The 14,131-nt window shown below is 36.8% G+C and overlaps 2 protein-coding genes across 2 annotated transcripts; both read right to left on the bottom strand.

The window, feature by feature from the left end:
• Positions 1-338: 338 nt before the first annotated feature.
• LOC116661504 (ankyrin repeat domain-containing protein 26-like) lies at positions 339-6,051 on the bottom strand. Its single transcript, XM_032473726.1, has 3 exons — positions 5,870-6,051; positions 1,694-1,739; positions 339-547 (listed from the first exon to the last, which is right to left on the bottom strand). The coding sequence occupies exons 1-3, from the start codon at positions 6,044-6,046 to the stop codon at positions 393-395; spliced, it is 378 nt and encodes a 125-aa protein (XP_032329617.1). The 5' UTR covers positions 6,047-6,051; the 3' UTR covers positions 339-392.
• A 1,630-nt stretch (positions 6,052-7,681) lies between these two features.
• Positions 7,682-14,082, bottom strand: LOC116661503 (ankyrin repeat domain-containing protein 26-like). Its single transcript, XM_032473725.1, has 4 exons — positions 13,314-14,082; positions 11,711-11,863; positions 8,435-8,802; positions 7,682-7,861 (listed from the first exon to the last, which is right to left on the bottom strand). The coding sequence occupies exons 1-3, from the start codon at positions 13,809-13,811 to the stop codon at positions 8,683-8,685; spliced, it is 771 nt and encodes a 256-aa protein (XP_032329616.1). The 5' UTR covers positions 13,812-14,082; the 3' UTR covers positions 7,682-7,861; positions 8,435-8,682.
• Between the last annotated feature and the right edge of the window lie 49 nt (positions 14,083-14,131).

Here is a 14,131-nt window from a genome sequence, read left to right as displayed (position 1 = left end):
CATCAGAACACTGACAACAGCCACAGCAGATCTGAATGCTGTCAGTCTAAATCTTCAGGTCTATATACAGTGATTAACACTGGGAAATTCAAAAAAGCTATCAATCAACATTGCTCAATATCAATGACAAGTTTGGTGGGTGGTTGGGTGTTGTTTAAACAGCTGGCATCCGGGCTCAGTTTGAGCATGTAATACTCCAAACTGCTGGGTTCTATTCCCAAAATCGGCTTACAAGTTAATGAGATGCAGAGAAATGTGGTTTAAAATACTGCATGAGTTTTAATCATGCACATATAATACAAAAATATTTTTCTTTAATAAACATTGTCTATATCTTACTTAATGGGACATAATTAAAATGTTACACAAACAGCCCAGGAGGTAAATGTTTACTATTCATCTGTTACATCATATAACAGATACTTTTTCTTCAAAACCTCCTCATATTCTTTACATGCTTTCAAAAGCATATCTTCAATTAATCTTGACTCTTTCGAAGATCCTCCAAGAGAAGTTCTGTAGGACTCAGACTGAAGTTTAGGAGTAGCTGGAAAGAAAATGAAAGAATTAGATTCCTTATTTAAAATACTTCATAGGTAACTAAATGTCAGTTTTTTTTTCAAGCTGAGACTTTTCTAAGTTTTAAGAAGGATGAAAAATACCTACATATGATTACAACACAAAACCCAAGATTACTACTCTACACTTTGCCCAGGGTTGCATGTTGAATTAACTGCTCTTGTGGTTAATTATCAGAGCTCCTGGTTTCCTCATTATTCATTCATTTACTCAGCAACCAAGTGCTAAGGCACTGTGATAAACAATGGAATCACAAGATGAAGATGACACAGTCCACCCTGAAAAATCATGTACTGTAAACTGGAAAAATAGATGAACAGGCAATTTTGGTACAGAGACATAAATGCCATGACAGGTATAAAAGAGGGCACAGGTGGAACACTCAGAAGGGACGTCCAGCTTTGTGTCAATACTGTCTGCTCTTTGGTGGCCATGATATGTAAGCAGAAACCTGAGGGAAGAGGAGAAAGTGTGGGAGGGAGAGGCAAGAAGCAAACACACAGAGCAGAGGCAGGAAGGGCACCCACGGAGCTGGACGCAGTCTGACCAGACGCTGGAGCAGAGGGCGGAGCAGGGGAGGAAAGAGACGCGGCTGAACACTTTGGCAGGAGCCAAACTGATGTGGGTGTTTTTCTCCCAAGCTAAGGAATTTGGATTTTTTCCTGAGGGCAAAATGTTAACCAGTGACAAAGTGAATGACAGGAAATTTAATTGTCATCCACCAGGTGACAGCTACATGAACTGTGATTGCTTGAGTCTGGGGCTTTTGGCCTCGGTCACTATCAGAAACTCGAGAAGCTGATGACCTCCATGTTTTCTGAGAACAGTATCCATGTGCAGGTGACAGACCCACGGGGACAGCAGGAGAGGAATGGTACAGCCAGAACAGAGAACACAGACTTCTTTTTTAAAGCTATGGATCATGATGAAGAAGTGAGGAATAAGTATATTTATCATTATGAATGAAATTGTGCTTTCACAGTTTTCATTAGATACGTGTAAGAAAAAAATTTAACATAGTATCTGTCATTCAAACAATAGAAAGAGGTGCCATTTACTGTTTACAGTGCATTTCAGAAATCAATGTCTAAATTCAGAAATGTTGGCAACATACCTTCTTTTACTTCCCTAGATGCATTATTTTCCAACTTCTTGTGCATCTGAAATAAGTCAAATATTATTTTTAATGTTTAAGTTAAACAAGAAACACTATCATAGGAATGACAGCTAGCTTATGAAATGTGGCCTTTAAATAATACTTTTAGAGACTTGACCTAACTTGGGGATTGCTTAAATAGAAAAATGATCACATGAATAAATTAAAATAAAATAAATTCCTACTTACTTTGATTTTAGATAATAGAGAACATATATATGTAAGGCTTAGATTCCCCTGATGGAAAGCACAGTAAACACTGCCCTGTCGGAGACACATAATCTCAGAGGGCTGATGTCCGATCTTATTAGCACAAAGAGTTTGAACAATTCAAGTCATGTTCTACACTGAATGCATTACTTTGCAGTTCTCAGAAAAACTGCCCTTTATAAAAGTTCAGTTTTTTTTTTAATTTAATGGACTTTTCCTTAAAATGAGCTTTCCATTCCTGCACTTTTATAAAACTACAATTTTAAGGTCTGTTCTATGCTAAAAATGTTTTTAACACAGAATCGTAGATACATAAAATGAAGAAAGGGGTTCTGTTATAATGTCAAGTGAAAATTCTACTGGCAAACAAATTAAACAAATGTACATTGCTCTCTGTATATGACTAAGATATTTATGCCAGAAAATCTGCTTGAAGAAAAGAAAAGGAGAGGCTAGCACCAGTTTTCAAACTTGGTTTCTGATTCACAACTTCCTAGAATTAGAAACAAGGAAAACAATACATAATTCTTTAACTGTAACTTTGTTTCCATTCTAGAAATTAGGGCCAACTTTTTGAAACTTGACTTAGTTATGTATTTAATTATGAAATGTGTGGGGACACTTCAAACTACAAGTGTCCCCATCTAAAGTGTCCTTTTAAAAATCTTTCTTATGAAATTCACCCGCTCACTAAACAGGGTCTAAAATAGTACACCAGACATAATAAACACTGTGGTGATAACAGTAACACGAGAGCCAAGGCCTTTGTAAATGTTAGGTGCAAAAACAAAATTTTTGGCTACTGTTTGCCAATATTTTCAGAGACTGTTTTCCATAACACTGTCTGACAAGAGCATTCTAGAGAGGCCTTATGCAATCAGCAACGTGACAACAGTGCCAGGCAGGTCCTGCGGAGTGAGTAACACTGAACAGATGAAGGGAGAAGCCTTTATTGGAATAATTTCATAAAGCACTATGCAAAATGTAGATCACACTTTTACATGAATTGAATGTAAGATTACTATCTTTTCCTCTGCAAAGCTATATTGTCAGTTTGTAACTATTAAATACATGTATTTTGCTGCAGAGAAAAGAAATGAGAAAGAATTTGTTGATCAAGGAGCTAAAAAATTAAGTATAGAGAAAGTGAATGAAAGAAAAAGAACTGGAGGAAGTTAAGTGATTGTCTTACAAAAGATAACACGCTTCCTCATTTGTCCATTCACACAAAATGAAATGAGGGCAGGAGGGATTCCACAGAGCAGAGAACTGATACCAGAAACAAGGTCACTAAACTCTGCCTCTGCCTTATGAGAAATGAGCTTAACTACTGTGATAGTTTGATTAGAATTAAAATTCAGAGTGGATGTCCCCTGCCTTGGAAGGCTATTTTAAAAGAAACGTGACCAGATTCTGCTGAGACACAGTGCTGTGTCATGTAAAAAGTTACAGTCTTAGGAATATTAATTGTTTTAGCTGTGGTGCACTGGTATAATCCCATTTAGAAAAAGGGTTGCTAAACTGAATGGACATTTGAGAAATTTAAAAATTACTTAAATAAATCATTAGAAAATGTTTGAAAGTGTCAATAATACACCAAAAGCCCAAAATCAATCAATGTAAAATTTAGTCTTCCTATTTAAAATAGATCTGAAGGACATTTATTAACTATTGTGGCCATGCTGCATGTTAGGCACACCAATACTTAAAAACTCTTGAACATAAAAAAATCTTTAAAACAGAGAAATTCTGTCTGTTATAATATTGTCTGGAATTAAGTTTTCAGTTCTTAGAAAAAAATTGTATGTGCAAGAAAATTTAACAGTGATGTATCTGCTCAGGCTAATTGTAACTTTTTATATTCTATAATAATATAATAAATAACACAATTGAGTAAAACTGTAAAATTGCTTCTGACATGTAGGACAAAACATCCCAGAAATAAACTAGAATGTGAAATCTGAGGGTAAAAATTAGCAAAACAGATATGGGGTCCATCTGCTACCACTACAACGATGTCAAGTGACAAGGCTATACTTCATGTAGCAGTAAGAGAAGCAATAAATCCAAGTGTTATGAACTGGAGAAAACTTGCTTCAACAACCAGAATGACTGAAATCACAGACTTAGAGCAATACTTCTGTCAAGTTAGAAAAAAAGGCTGAGTAAGCTAGAACTTCACAGTAGGAACAGTCCAAAATGTTAAAACCTTGCAAATAAAGGAGAATGTTAAATTCAATCCCAATGCCATTTTTAACATTTTGCTTTCTAGAATCATAGCTGAAAAGCTGTGGAAGTCTGTTGTTTTGTTAAGCCCCATCCAAAACCCCATCCCTTCCTGTCATTTTAAACACTATGTTCACACCTCTCATAGCATTACTTTATGTTTTCCCAGCAGAAATAATTACATCGCTAGCAATTTCAGAAGGCACCTTCTTTCAGTACGTCTGACTAAGAAATCTATAAAGAGTAACTGTATAATAACTCCTGTAAGGTGCTCCGTAGTGACAATGAAGACGTGTCTTTGCATCTGGACAGAGCAGTGCTTTTTCATCTCCCTTGCTAAATCTAGCATGATTTGGCCCCATGGCCCCACAGAAGAACTACATGTACCTTGGAACTACAACACTGAGTTTAAAATAAACTATTTTCCAACTTATCTAGAAGTACTAACAAATAGACACCTCTTTCCTCCAAAAACATTAAAGGAGAAAACTGTCCTCAGGAGCTTCCTCCTGCGCTGCTTTTGCACTCACACTCTTTCACCATCATCCTGCAAAGTGACACACTGTCAATTTTTTGGTGACAACTAATGGGAACATTTCAAGTTTGCATCATGCTTAGCCACTGATAGAAGCGTTAGCCATGCATTTTTTTTTTTTTAACACCACGCAGTCCGGTTTCATGACTCTGAAGCACTTAGACTCAATTTACCCACAACACTGTCTATGAAACCTGAGCTTCTTTCTTCTTCGATTTATTATGACATGAAGCCAAGTGAGAAAAAACAGGTTGAGACCTCACTTAACAAGGGCCCATGCTACCTTTCTCTGCAACAAGAAGATCATGAAAACACCATCAAACCATAAACCAACGTGCACTGCTTTAAATGGCTCTTTTAACAACAGTGATACACAATGGAAACTAGTTGTAATTTAAAGGCTCTCTATCATTGCCACTTCGGTATTTCTACAGGTGAGGGCAAGACAGAGACATAAGTGAACTTCATTTTAAAAATTTAAATATTTGCTTTACTTGACTGCATATTCAGAAATGTTCTACAATTGCTCAGTAAGACATTTTATAACAATTAAAATAAAAATGCTATAAGTAAATTAGCAATTAAGGATGTACTCTTACAGAAGAAAGTGATAAAATTTTAAACTTAAAAACAGAACTTAATGTTTTTAGTGTTACAATTTTATTGAATTCATAAAAAGAATTTATCTTGGGTTCCTTTAAATAAAAAACATCCATGTGTGGTTTAGTAGCTCGATGCCATTTACTTATGCTTAGGGGTAGAAAAACTGGGGTGCAGCAAAACTTGAAAATTACTATGAACCAATGCCAAACCAAAATCAATCAGAAACTAAGCCAAACATTGGGAAGTATATCTCTAGTTATTAGGCAATAATACTTAATTTCTAAAATAGAATTTAAAATGGAGCTTTTTAAGAAATTTAAAATTTGTCAGTTTAGTTGCATTTATTGAATAAAGTTAATGACAGGTATCTCTTGAAAATGAGAAGTCCAGGGACTTAAAAAAATTATAAAATTTCTGTCTCCTTTCTTTATTAGCACAATTAATTATGGCTTTTACTTAGTGTGTGTAAGTCAAATAAGTAACTCAGAATTTCATCAAATTAAAAACAAGAATTATATCAGGAATCTGAAACCCAAGGGAAAAAAGATAATATAACTAACCCTGAACAAGCAATCACTCGTGCTAGTTGAAGGTTCTGAAAAAATCCTGAAGTTTCTACTTCGAGTAAGAGTCCATTTGTGCTCTAAGCTATTATTAAATTTTTCAGCAGGCCTTGTAGGAACAGTTTTGAGGACAGAACTCTTGTACTCTTCCGCCATCTGAAGTTTAGTATTCATCACAACCAGCCTCTCATTAATCCTGTGAGGATTGCAAAACACAGATTTCATTCATTTCATTTTTTTACTAAGTGATGTGTATTTTTAAAGTTGCTATAATAGTAAACAGATTATCCCATTAAACTGTGTTTTGACAATGAAAATACGTCAGTGCAGACCTACTGACGTTTAAACAATTACAGTTTAAAACTGTCTTAAAGAAGGACATATGTGCCTGGGGGGGCCCTTAACTAACAAGTACTTCAAAGTGGGGAGAGTCAGAGATGGAGATGCCTCCACAGAGGACCCCCTCTGCCTTCTGCACCGGCTGCATCTAGACATACTTACCCTTAAGAAACCAGTTTAGAAATAAAAAATAAACCATCCCTCAAAGCCATTATCAAGTGTTTGCTTTCACCACCCTTATATACACATTTCACTCATTACCTGGGAGAAATTAAGCATGCGGCACTGAGGAACAGTTTAGAGCCACCACCTCTGGGGGGCACCAGATGGCAGAGTCAGTGATGGGAATAAACTGTGACAGTGCCAGGGGCAATTTCAAGTGTCCCCCAATTTCCCAAAGCTCACTTTGTTACTTTGCATTTATCAGCACCTGTTTTCCATAACAAAAAAAAAATCTCAAGCAGATTTTCACTTTTATGAAAAAAAAGCAAAAAGCCAGAATAGCGCTGGGTGTTTGTTTTAGCCTGAGCCATCAGAAGGGCAACACGCACCCCGAGCAGCAAGAGGGGCCCCACCGAGCTCCTTCCCCAGAACCACACTCAGTATCCCGGCATCACACCGCCATGGCTTTGGACTGTGTCTGTGAGCGCCTGTGCTTCATGCATGTTTATTTTATGCATCCACCAGCAAGATGTGTCCTAAGGTAACTGCCTCTTTGCTTTACACCGACAACTTTCATAGGAACACTCTACTTTTGGATACCGGGGACACCTGTAGCTTACAACATTGTTACTCAGGCACTGGAGGAGGGACCTGCCCTTTCTGTCTTCCATACACCCCCTCGGGCAGGCCACCGTATTCTTTTTAGCCACTTTGTGAACTGCTATACTGACCTTCACCCCTATGTTAGTTTCCCCCTATTTCCCAAGCATACCTTTATGTCACGGAGACAAACTTAGAAGGATACAGTACTTCGTCTCAGGGTGCCCACTAGTGGTGATACCAAATATCACAATCAAGAAAGTAAATTCACTAAACACCAGAATGGGACCCCTTGGGTTTAAATTGTACTCTTCCAAAACACAGTTAACTTTAAACTCATTAACATTTCTATTTATGGGAATTCCAGCTAGAAATTTTGTGATAATATGGCTGTCTAAATTATAAAGTTTGCAAAACCCCCAGCTTAAAGACTAGATCAGGTTAAAGATATGCAAATATAAAACATAAAGTCATATAAAAGTAACAAAAGGCAGGGAGATGCAAACTGCCCTGGACTGACATTTTAAAGGAGAGCTCATTTACTAACATCATTTTCCAAAATTATACTATCCAGTCAGCTTTCACTTGCTACTCACCTCAGGAACATGGCTCAATAAAACTTATGCCTTAGAAGCAAATGAATGGCCTAAATTACTCTCTATAGTTCTATGTTTTGACTTACGAGTGTACTTGACTTGCCCATGACGTTCTATTTTCTGGCTCTTCGAGGTACAGTTGTCTGTATTTTTCCAATTCTTTTTTGACAGAATCTAACTGAAAAGTTTTACTTTTCAGTTCAGATTCCAGATATTTAATTTTGTGTTTCATTTGACTTATTGAAGCATTTTTATATGTTCTTAACAAGTTTTCTTCATACGCTGCTTGTGTCTAAAGCAAATTAAAAAGATACAATTTTAAAAATAATTATAACCTGAGTAATTAGTGTATTTGTTCTCTTTAGTTTTGAGTCAATGATTCAGACAGCAATTTTAAATGTAAAAAAGCTGAACTTTAAAATACTTATCATCAATGTCAAGTGAATTAAATCTGAATTATGAAATTAAAGTTGAGTCACTCTTATATCAGTACTCATGTAATGTGATACTTCAAAGAATAATAGGATCAACTTAAAATTTTTAAAATTGAAAAATAAAACCTAAGAGTAATCCAAGAGTATGGTATAATATTTAAATCACAATATTTTCTTTTCCTCCTAGTAGTCTTGATTTACACCAGTTGGCCTTAAAAATGATTCTCTAGTGAGAGTTGTTCTGAAAGATCAATTTAGTGATAGTAATGATGGAAATTGAATTATTTAAAGGGAGTAACAAATGCGGCCTTCCTTCCAGAAATCTACAAAACAAACTGCTATATGGGAAGTAGAGGAAACATAAAAGGTATACATCCAAACTGTAATTCACAGCAAAGTGAATCAGAGCACATTACAGATCAATGCTTCACCTGTAAAAACTGGCTGAGTTCTTTCAATATTCCTGCCACATCCTGTTTTGCTCGCTCTTCAGTCTCCCGTTTGCACTGCACGACTTGACTGAGTTCTGTCAATTTTTCTGCTACATCCCGTCTTGCTCGCTCAGTCAATCTCCTGTTTGTACTGCTCCACTTGACTGCGTTCCACTGTGTTCACTTCTAGGTGACGTTTGAGGTTTACCACTTCTTCTTCCAACTTCTTTTTCTCCTCCTCTAATGTTTCACATTTCTTTTGTATCCCTTTCGTACATAATAACTCTTTTAGAAGAAGTTGAGTTTCTGCATTCAGATGGAGAAGTGCTGAAGTTGTCGATTCCCAGTTTTGCTGTAAGATCAGCATTCTGCATGAAGAAGATAAAATTGTTTGGTAATGAGGTTGGCAGACTGAGAACATCCTAACTCTAACCCAGCATCAAACGTTGAAGTAAATTCAGTTACAATAAAATGGTATCTACCTTGTGGAATGGAGAAACTCAAATTACTCAGAAAATCAAGAAAAAAGTTCAAACCACCAAAAGTCACAAAAATATACTGTTTACTGTCATCATCTTTGTTATACATTTGTACTTGATTTTACACTCTTATTTTTCTGTAATTGTTTCATGTCTTTCCTACATAAAAAGGTGACTATAAGGCACCTCTTAGTAGAATGTCTCTTACCCCTTCCTCTCCCAAGTCTTAACTCTCCATGATTTTTAAAGCTTTAGGGAGATCATATTGAGTTACTCAGGGCTGAATTAATAAATGCCTCCCAAAGCAAGACTTTGAAAATAAGACTGCAATTAATACATCTTACAAATATGGATTCTAATGCCATAAGCCTTTCTCTGAACTACAAATATTTTATGCTAGTTTGAATTGCATTCCAAGGAGCAATGAATGACTTGCAGAGTTAAGAAGAAATTCATCTCCTAGTGTAGTGGTTTAGTGAGATGACCCATACATTTTTCTAAACAAACAAACAAAAAAGCCTTAATTCTTGGAATCCTTTGTTACTCTCCACAAAACAAGAGCACATACTCAACAAAAACAAACAAAAAACCTTGCTGGAACTTCAGTGACACTGACTTGGGAAGCACTACTTTCCTTCAGATAGGAGGGTTATTTGGTAAGACAAGGCAGGCGGAGGTGGTGGTTGTAAAACATCTCTACAAATTCCTTGACACTTCCCCTGTGAAATTCCCTCCCCTGAAGTATGTACTGACCTCGGCATCTGGTTTCTAGGGGACAGAATGTGGAGGAACTGCTGTGTGATTTCTAAGGCTAAATAGCTTCTGACTTTCACTCTGTAGGGACGTTCACCCTTAGAACCCAGCCACCATGCTGTGAAACCCAGGCCACCTAGTGAGTCTTTGTACACGCAGCTGTCCCAGCTTATGGCCCCAGTGAACGTCCTTAACCAAAGCCAGCTCCAACTTCCAGACATGTGCATGAACAAGCCTTTAGATTATTCTAGTGCCCGCTTGATTACAAGTGGAGAAGAAATAAGCTGGCTCCACTGAGCCTTGTCTAAACGTAGGTTTGTGAACCAACCAAATGCTGTTTTGAGTCACTGGGTTTTGAGGTGGTTTATTATATAACTTATTAGCAATAAATAACTGGCACAGATATTGATATTAAAAATGGGGTGCAGCCATTAAAAAAGAACCAAAAATGTGGGGATGCCTTTGAACCTGGAGGTAGGTGGAACCTGAACAGATGTAGAGAAGAGTAAGAATGAAAACCCAAAGTGTCCACGAGACTGTTAGTGGAAGCCTGGGGGCCTTTGAAGGTCTGAGAATGAAGGCTTCTAGGCCAGGGAAGAAAATGACACTGAAACCGGAGGAAATGGGACTCTTGCTACCAAAGAGTTGAAAGTAAAATTGATGAGAGAGACAAGCTAAAACAAACAAACAAACAAACAAACAAACAAACAAAAAGATTACTAAATACAAAGGAACCAGGACTCACTGGGTTCAAATATCTGTATCCCATTTAAAGCACTGCCACATGCCCAATTGTCACACAATGGGTAAACAGAGAAATGGCTTCTAGGCTAAGATCAAATCTAGGGTGCTGCCAGGAAAACATAATCTAAAGATGAAGCCACTGAACTTTGGGGAGTTTGTTAGGCAAAAACAGATAAACAGAAAAATGGATGAAAAAAGATAATAAGAAATGTAACTTGTATATAGTAGAAATTGGTCTCCTATAAACTGTAATGTAATAAACGTTGAGATTAACTTAATGACAAAGTGCTGATGAGAAGAAGCAGATAACTTAAAGAAAGACCTAAGAACTAGTGAGAAGGAAGATTTTTTTAGAGTTCCCTTCAGTTACAATTTCTTATAAATAGGCATGTATGCCTCTTTACAATTTCCCTCTCAACTTTGAGGATAAGGAAGACTGGTAGGCAAGGAGACATATGATATGAAGACTAATAATTGAAAAACAACTAGAAATAGTCAGTTTACTGAAATCAGCCTTTTTATCTCATTTCAATTAACTGAAATTCTAAGAGACAGGCAGCTTTGAGAACTTACTAATCTAGCACTCACTCTTCATTTTCCTTTCCTCAGAGAGAAAATAAAATATTATGGAACCATTTTTAATCTTCTCAGTAGTAAAATAAATGTAGTGTCCTTTGGCAGTATTTAAATTAAATACAATTTTTCCTTTACGTTACTTAAAGCTTGTTTGTAAGGGAAGGTAAGACTGTCTCACCTTTATGTTGTAGCACAATGTTTCTCCATATCACACAGATTGGCTTTGAACTTTTGAAATTCAAATTACTAATCTGTTATCTGTTTCTGATAAACTGATGGAATATTATCTGATTTTTAACAGTTGTACCCTTGAAAATTTTTCCTTGGATGGGATGAAATATTTATTTCATTAATTATGGATTAAGCTATAGAATACAGCTAGGCATCTCTCTTTTTAAGTAAAAGGAGGTAGACACAGGGAGCTGAGAATGCAGGATCTACATCAATAACAGGACCGGCACCAGCGTTACACACAAGAACGAAGCCAAAATAGGATTTCATTGTGAACCACAAGATGATGGATTAGAGAGGCTTCCAAAGAGGAAGGTTGAATTCATCTTTTCCAGGCTTAACCTTTTGTTTCTAGATAGTGAAATCTTTGGATAAGTCTATGAATTATAATGAGTGCAACATAATGAAGTATATTGCAGACTGAGTCAGCAGATCCCATGACCAAAACTCTGCACTGTACATTCATGGCTGATGTGCTCAATTTCATACATACTTGATCTGAAATTTGATGTAATTTCCTCTCTAAATGCTGTGTCTTATTTTCTGCATTAGTCTGATGATGTGCTGTCACCTCCAGGGAAGCTTCCAACATGGACACTTTCTTTCGGGTGTCAGTCAGTTCTTGTTGAAGCCGTCTCACACAGGCCTAAAAAGATAACTCTGTTACTGATTTTTAAGTCACCTGATCATTAAGTTACATTAATAATATATAACTCCAACATACGGACTTTGAGAACTATCCCCACAGATATCAATTCACCTTCTTTTCCCCATAGGTACACATTCCTGTTTGCTGACTTTTGTTAAAGACACAGAAGGTGTGACCCTCCTGCCTTACTGACAGTAAGTTAACGTAGGCAATGGATGCAGCCCTACCAGCCATTCCCTGCCCCCCGCAGGAAGTGGCCAAGCTTTACCCCCACTGAAGTCTCAAACAGAAAGGGGTGTGCGGGTGGGATGAGTGGTGGTAAATTCCACACTGTGGAGCATTCTCCCTCTTTCTCAGTAGAGGGAGAATGTTCAGAGTTCACATATTCAATTTGGTGCTTAAATCCTTCCAGTAGACTCCTATCTCACAATAAAAATGAGGTTATTCCAATGGCCTTTGGGGACCCTAGACAACCTGGCCTCCCCTGCCTCCTGGAATGCAGCTCCTACAGCTCCCCCCACCCCTCCCACTCACTCCCTTCCTGCCACTCAGGACTCTGGCCACTTCTCCTCAGTCTGAAAATGGGACCCCAATGCCAAACTCGTACAGCACAGAGCGCTCCAGTTCCTCTCTACTGGACAAACTTAGATCCAAATGACAGTAACTGAGCCTTGGAATAATTGTGAGCAAATTATTTGAAAAAATGTTCAAAGTAAATTATAAATAGATGGGGGAAGACTAAGACAAACACAGTTTTGCTAAAATTCGCATTTGTCCCAAATTATGACTGAATGAAAAGTAGATGCCTTTAAGGAGTGGAGCGGTCACAACAATACATGATTTGAGATGGAAATATTTCTAAATTTAATTCCAATTGACATGAATAAAAATAAAATTATATCAACTAAAAATGTATGAAAAGCTACTGAAGGAAAAGTACTACAAGATGCAGCATTTACACATCGGTTCATCTGGGAAATCTGGACTTGACTGTCAAAGTAATCCACACAACTGAATCTTCTCTCTCTCTTTTCTTTTACTTTTTTTGTTCACACAACTGAATCTTAATTTCAAAATACTCATTTTAGGTATGAGCATTTCATTTATCTGCTTCATCACGATACTAAAATGTGGTGACAGAAAGTTTAAAATGATTTGGGTAGTATAAGACTAAATTACTAATACCTGCCTGTATCTGTCAACAACTTACAGCTTAATCTCTTAAAATTTCAGGTGACAAGGCATATTAACTCAAAGTAAAGCACCTCTCAGGTCTAATTTTTGTTTGCTGGATACAAGATATGCTTTTAGGCTGCTTTACTGTGTATATATTTATAGCCCATGCATTTTTAACATTCAACTAGTTTCAACATTTAGCTTTCATCAGATACTACTTTGAATTTTCTTTGAGGAAGTCTGAAAATTAGTTCTGTTTCTGGGTACTTACTTGCATTTCTGCTCTGTCAGTTTCATACTGATACATTCTGTCTTTTACACATTTGCATTCATTGATTGATTGCTTGCTTCTGTCCTCCAGCATCAGAAGTTGTTTACGCATGGCTTTACTCATATAATCTGGAAACGGCTCTGGGATATTAATTGTCTTTTTACTTTTGGCTTCATTTTGAACAACATCCAGTTGCTGTTGAAGCAACATGTTTTCACTTTGTAGTTCACACAATCTCTCCTCCAAGGATGCCTGCTTTCCAGAGTATTTATTGACTTTCCCTTGTTTGTGCTGATACAAGGGTTCAATTTCCTTGTTTGAACACTGGGCTTGGTTTTGGTCTCTATGCACACATTCTAATACCAACGTCATTGGCCTAAGAGCATCTCTCCTGGGATGTAGCTCAATTTCTGGGCCATGAAATTGACTTTCAGCTTCAGAAAGTTGCCAAGGAAGCACCTCGCCATTATCTTTTGGGTCAGACACCTCAAAATTCATTGTGTCCTGTAAGTGAAAGCACTCATCTCTTACTCTTTGAACTGTACACAATAAACTGACATATCACAATTTCCTTTGAAGTGAAAGACTAATCTTTAAGTTTATACAACAAAAAGTTTGCAATAACTGGATATCCTTAAGGTGGATACAAATAACTGGAAAAACTTAAGGTGGATACAAATCTCAAACTTTAAACAAGCAGAAATCCCCAAAAGTTCAAAAATTTAATTAAAGACAGTGAATCCATGAAAGTAAAAAAGAAATCACAAAAGAATGTTTAAGAAGCTCAGAACTGGAAAGGCTTTTCTTTCTCTGAAATA

Source organism: Camelus ferus, chromosome 35 (assembly GCF_009834535.1).
Source record: "Camelus ferus isolate YT-003-E chromosome 35, BCGSAC_Cfer_1.0, whole genome shotgun sequence".
Taxonomy (NCBI): Eukaryota; Metazoa; Chordata; class Mammalia; order Artiodactyla; family Camelidae; genus Camelus; species Camelus ferus.
This window is presented reverse-complemented; position numbering and strand designations above follow the sequence as displayed.